Here is a 6314-nt window from a genome sequence, read left to right on the forward strand (position 1 = left end):
ATGTTCTGAGGGCTTCCTTGATGTGCTTTCGATCTTTTTTGTTTTTCGTTCTTTTTCTTTCTTTCAGAGCTGAAGAAGCTTCTTGGATGAAAAGTGAAACATCTTCAAAGAAAAACCAGAAAGTCCAGTTGCCTCCTAAAAAAATCACCTTTGGGATTCTCCCTCTCTCTCCCTTCCTCCTTCTCTCTCTCTCACTCTCTTCTATCTCTTGTCTGTCTGTCTAATTTATCTCTATCAAATTTCTAAAACACCCAACTCCCGATAACTTTTATCTTAATACAGAGTAGCAACATGCTAAAGTTCCAGTATGAACAAAACTATAATTAAGCAAGCTGTTTGGAGAATTTTCACATAGAATAAATAATTTATCTTTCTCAACCAACTTTCATTATATACTAGCAGTGCCTAAAATAGAAAATATTAGCAATAAAAACCCAAAAGTGGGTTCTAAGAGGGTTTAAGAGACTTTTATAAAACATCTGTAAGGAAATGTTATTGATAGTTTTTTTTGCAGAATTGTGGAAAACCCTATTCATATTTTTTTCTCAAACTGCAATACTGAGATTAAACTAGTTAAGATGCATTTTTTTCAGTTTCCTGAAAGGTATATCCCACTGAATTGAACTGGATTTATTACAGAAGATAAACGTCTGAGATTACATTCCTTTGTTTTATGCAAAATTATTTTTTGAAATATGAAATTTACATTCTTTTTCCTTTTCCATAATTATGTTTTTCTCAAATGGTAATTATCTGTTTTAGGTGGTGAATGCCTATCACCTTCGAGTGCGTAGAAAGAATCCAGTTACAGGAAATTATGTGAAAATGAGTTTGCAGCTGTACCAGGTGGACAATCGCAGCTATCTGTTGGACTTTAAAAGCATCGATGGTAGGTGGGAAATTCTGAACAAATGCTCCCAAGCTTGAAGGAAGACTAAAAAAACCCAAAACCAAACCCCAAACAGCTCCATCTTCTCTTTCCCCCCCATCACACTTTATATCTACTTTATGATTCTGCTAGTCAGAACAATTGTTGTTTAGCAACACTTCTTCAGTCCATTTGTCATCGCTTAGTGTTAACTGTGACAGATTAATGACACACATGGGTAAAAAGAAAGATTTCTGCTTCTTGCAAAATTCACAATAATCCCTCAGCAGGAAATATTCTTGCCTTTTCTGATCACAGACCATTTCTGAACTCCTAATAGCATTTTCTCCAAAAGCGATGAATTTCCTCCCCACCCCCACCCAGATGATTCCATTATTCTTATTTCTACATGTTGAAACCATATCATTAGTATCACTTTTAGTTCATTATCTCCAAAAACCATTATCTGCAAATTCCTTGGTTTTCTTTTTACCTCTTCATAGATAGATAGATGATAGATAGATAGATAGATAGATAGATAGATAGATAGATAGATAGATAGATAATTTTATTTCTATACCGCCCCTCTCCCGAAGGACTCGGGGCGGTGCACAGCCAAGTAAAAAACACAATACAAATCCCAATTAAATTTAAAAATTATTAAAATTATTACATTTACGGCCAAGATTTGTTAAAAACCCAAAAATTTAAAACTCTGAATTTAAAACTCCTTTACAAAGATAGCCCTGCCTGTCGGAAGAGCAGGGTCTTGGGGGCACAGCGAAAAACTCAGAGGTCAGAGATTGTGCGTATTTCTCCCCCTCCCTTTCTTGGATGCAGTGGGATCAGTGGTGGGATTCAAAAAATTTTACTACCAGTTCTGTAAGCGTGGCTTGGTCGGCATGGCATGGCTTGGTGGGCGTGGCTTGGTAGGCATGGCATGGGAAGGATACTGTAAAATCTCCATTCCCACCCCATTCCAGGGGAAGGATACCGTAAAATCTCCATTCCCTCACCAATCCAGGGGAAGGTTACTGCAAAATCCCCATTTCCTCCCGATCAGCTGGGACTCGGGAGGCAGAGAATAGATGCGGGCGGGGCCAGTCAGAGGTGGTATTTACCGGTTCTCCGAACTACTCAAAATTTCCACTACCGGTTCTCCAGAACTGGTCAGAACCTGCTGAAACCCACCTCTGGGTGGGAAGTCTAAATTCTAGATGCTAAACGGAATTAAAGAAATGTATATGCATGCAGTTTGTTCATAAAATTGTTTCATAAAAGATTGACACACTGCTTTCCCAGATTTGTAAACTAGTGATCAAAATTTGTTAAAAATTCAGTCCAATTTCTATTTATAAATTAAAGGTCTTAGCAAAATCAAAGTCTTAAATTAGTTATCTCAGTATTTTTCAAACTTGGCAACTGGGCAACCCAGCATTCTGGCTGGTGAATTCTGGGAATTAAAATCCACACTTCTTAAAGCTGCCTAGTTTGAAAGACACGGATTTATCTCATAGTGACACTTTCTGAACTTCATGGAATATGCATGTAAGATTTTATTCTTGGACATGTAACATTTTGCTTGAGACCAATGGGACTGAAGTTGAAATAGCTGTCAGTAGTTTTGAAGACAGCTACAAGCCATTTAAGTTAAAAGGAAGGGAAAGGGTTTGGTAAAAATCTAGAATAGTGAAGAGCATAAAAGCGGCATAATTATGGTGAAATGTTTGAAGAAAAGCGTGACTTGAAAGAAATAAGTGCAGCAATACAGTTAAAAACGTCTTCTCGTGTTACTCTTGTAGAATAGAAGTTATGGCAGAACAGCTCCTTCTTCTTCTCCCAAGAAGGCATCAGAAGTCTAGGACTTGTGGAGAGGAATGGGGAATTACATGAGACTATTGACACATAAGGGACGCGGTGGCTCAATGGCTAAGATGCTTAGCTTGTCGATCGAAAGGTCGGCAGTTCAGCGGTTTGAATCCCTAGCGCCACTTAACGGGGTGAGCTCCCGTTACTTGACCCAGCTTCTGCCAACCTAGCAGTTCGAAAGCACGTAAAAAATGCAAGTACAAAAATAGGGACCACCTTTGGTGGAAAATAACAGTGTTCCATGTGCCTTTGGCGTTTAGTCATGCTGGCCACATGACCACGGAGACATCTTCGGACAGAGCTGGCTCTTCGGCTTTGAAATGGAGATGAACACCACCTCCTAGAGTCGGGAATGACTAGCACATATGTGCGAGGGGAACCTTTACCTTATTGACACATGGTCTGAGAAGTCTGGAGATTGCGTAGGAGGCCGCTTGTAGAAGCAGCTTCCATTTCATGGAAATGAGGAGGAGGAGGGTGATGATGAAAAGTGGGAAGAGGAGGTATAAAATAAGAGCAGAAGTTTACCTCAGTCTATTCTTCAAACTAGCTTTTGTTAGGTGAATTGTCCACCATCATAAAAGCTAAGCCAGGAGTAAAACGAAAGAGTAGAAGGGAATTTTAGCCTCTTGCGAGCTCAAGAAGTTGTTTTAAATCATTTCTCTGTATTTTCAAGATGATGTCGTGGAACAAAGATCGGGTTCTTCTACACCTCAACGCTCAAGCTCAGCAGCTCGTTTGCACAGACCAAGACTAAGTCTTGACTCCTCCACTGGTGATTGCCAGTCACTTCCCGGGTCTCCTACTGGCTCTTTGACTGGGAGCATGTCCTCTGTGACACCACGCCTTGGGAGCCATACACTGGATTTCTTTGAAATGTGTGCCAGTCTCATTATGGCTCTGGCTGGCTGACAGGTATAATTCAGAGGCTTGATTTCAGTGGGTGAGCATAGGCCTTGGTAAACCCTGTCCTCAAGGCTGAGTCAGGAGGGCATGGCCTGTGGCAAAGAAAGCCTCATTTTGAACTTACAAATATCAGATTCTGTACCCAGAAATTACTTTATATACGGTATTTAGGAGAGAAGACGAAGGTGTTCATTTTAGGTAAGTCTATCTGCAGATTTTGCTGTATTTTTGCCATTGAATTTGGGATTGTTGGTGTTATTTCATAGGTATGGTAGAAATGATGACCAGTGGAGTTAGTGCTTAACAGAGGTGAAGACTGAAGACTTCAGCCAACAGCTGGTAGCTGTTGGACTCTACTAGCTGCCACTCAAAATCAGATGCTGCACTGCTGTCAAAAATCTGAAAAACTCTACAATTGAAGAATCCATCACATTCATGCCACGTTGAATGAACAGTGCAATAATATTCCTGAAAACTTGACCATCAAAAGGCTTTTTTTTTAAAAAAAAATAAAACTTACTTTAGAAAACAAAAGCAATAGAATCCTAGATAGAATTAATTTAGATTTATGCTCATGGAAGAAAAGGTTGTCTCTGCTGTTCTTCCACGTATTATAACATGCAAAAATCACCCTTAGGGTAGGACTGTAGTTCAGAGAGAAGTGCAATTTTGAATTTTTTTAATATCAGATTTTAAATAATTATAATTTAGACCTAGATATTTAAGTTTGGAAATATATTATGATTTTGGCCAAGCTTCATATATATATATTTTCTTCTATAGAAATGCTTTCGGAATGCATGGAAGTCAATATGCTTTTATATCCTACTCATGGATTCATCTGAAATAATTATTGCAGTCTACCTCCTAAGTAGTGTAGAACAGGATTCAAGACTTGCTGACTCGAGAGCAGAGATCTAGAAGTAAGCACCTGGAGCATCAGAGGTCTCCAAATCTGAGATTAGATTATTCATTATAAAGCGATTCTTGTGACATTGTGGTAAAATTAAATAAAGCAACTGCATTTATTAGAGGTAGCAAGTGACAAATAATGCAGAGACATCTCTTACTTCAGTTCTTAATAAGTAACCTCTTCCTGATCTCAACACATTTTTATTAAATTTTTGTTGATGCTGGATTGTACATCATACCTGTTTTTCACCCCAGTAGAAAAATGTCCTCAGAGATGAATCAAACTAAATGATTCAATATGTGAAATCCCCCAAACCTAGATGTTGAAAACCATTCAAATTCAGAAATCACTTCAATACAATTCTTTTGAGTGGTGGATGGTAGTCAGGGTTACCAGTTCTTTTTGCAAGCTATCCAGCAGCAACATTTCCCCAGTTTTAATTAAAGTTTTTTTTTTTATTAAGGAGTTTCCGTTTTCATTGAAGGAATTCTTTTCACTGCAGCCTTTCATAACCACTTTGCCCTTTCTGCTGTTCATCATCCAGCGTTTGTTAGATTCAGACCACCTACTATATCTCATAAACAAAATTTGCACTCTGCTTTTTATCTCATTATTAGTTCTCCCATCAATCATTTCAGGCCGCGTTTTTGCATCGAATATATCAAAATGCTGGGTTTGCATATTTAAATTAGCAATATTTATTAATCTCATGGCAGCAACAGATCAAAACGTCTATAGCTACAATATAAAATTCAGAATTGTGGGGAAAGGAAGAAAAAAAAATGTTTTCCTTCAGGGGTGAGTTCCTTTAGTAATGTTCTCTTTCAGAAAAAAGGCTAATAAACTGATAAAGCAAGGTAATTACAGGCTAGCCATGCTTTTCAGACAAGAGGGTAGCAGAGAACATTAGCCGCAGTCAAGAAAAGGCTCAAGTGAAAAAAAGAACAGGGCACTTAAGACAAGTTTTTCTTGCTTCAAAAGCTAATTAGTATTTAAATGCCTCTGTAGCTTTAGTTGTCTGTAACAATATTCGCTAGGTGCTCATTTTAGGCAGGTTTTGAGAAGAAAAGTTTACTTACACACACAGCATATTTCGTTCACTTGTAGGGTAATCCTGTATGTTAGCAGCCCCCAAACTTTTGGGCACCAGGGACCGGTTCTGTGGAGAGAGGATTTTTCATGGACCAGAGGGGGCGTGGATTTACATGCTGCCGCGGAAGGGGCGTTGCTTCTTTGCGCGAACTGGTTGCTGGAATGCCGCAGACGGATGCTGGTCCCTGGACAGTGGGTTGAGGAACCCCTGCTGTACGTGTCTGTTCAGAAAATAAATCTCACTGTCTTTGGATAGACTTAGGTTTAAATAAGAACATAGAGCATTGCTATCCAAAATATTTAATCTATCCTTCTTAAAAAAAGATGGGGGAGTCTTTTTGTTTTAGTTTTAAACATTGATCCAAAGGGAGCATTTTTGGCACTGCTGCAGAAGCCAGTTGTGGAAGTGGATGCATTTGAGATTTTTCACAGACAAGGATGTTTCCCAATTCACCCTTTGTTCAAATCATCAATCTCTTTCAATTACTAATGCCCATTTTTGTTGTTTTTTAATCTTCATTTCTGATTTGCCACTTCCAGATCATTAGGGACATTCTAACACAGGACAAAAAAAAAAATGATATGCATCTCAATGTTTGTGTTGGCTCTAGCATCCCTTCATCCCCAGAATTTGAGAATAATTTATGGAGCCAAAAGTTGTGCAAC

At 38.6% G+C, this 6314-nt stretch overlaps 1 protein-coding gene across 2 annotated transcripts in view; it reads left to right on the forward strand.

The window, feature by feature from the left end:
- PRKAA2 (protein kinase AMP-activated catalytic subunit alpha 2) overlaps positions 1-5961 on the forward strand; it is a 29167-nt gene extending 23206 nt beyond the window's left edge. The window contains exons 8-10 of one of the 2 annotated variants that reach the window (XM_034415175.3): positions 763-889; positions 3414-3652; positions 3910-5961. In XM_034415175.3, the coding sequence (XP_034271066.1) occupies positions 763-889; positions 3414-3649 (363 nt within the window). In that variant the 3' untranslated portion in view covers positions 3650-3652; positions 3910-5961. Of the gene's footprint in view, positions 1-762; positions 890-3413 lie in introns of both variants that reach the window. The other variant, XM_034415174.3, reaches the window with a different exon arrangement.
- Positions 5962-6314: the final 353 nt, after the last annotated feature.

The sequence above is a fragment of the Pantherophis guttatus genome, chromosome 3 (genome assembly GCF_059756535.1).
Source record: "Pantherophis guttatus breed Tessera chromosome 3, ASM5975653v1, whole genome shotgun sequence".
Taxonomy (NCBI): Eukaryota; Metazoa; Chordata; class Lepidosauria; order Squamata; family Colubridae; genus Pantherophis; species Pantherophis guttatus.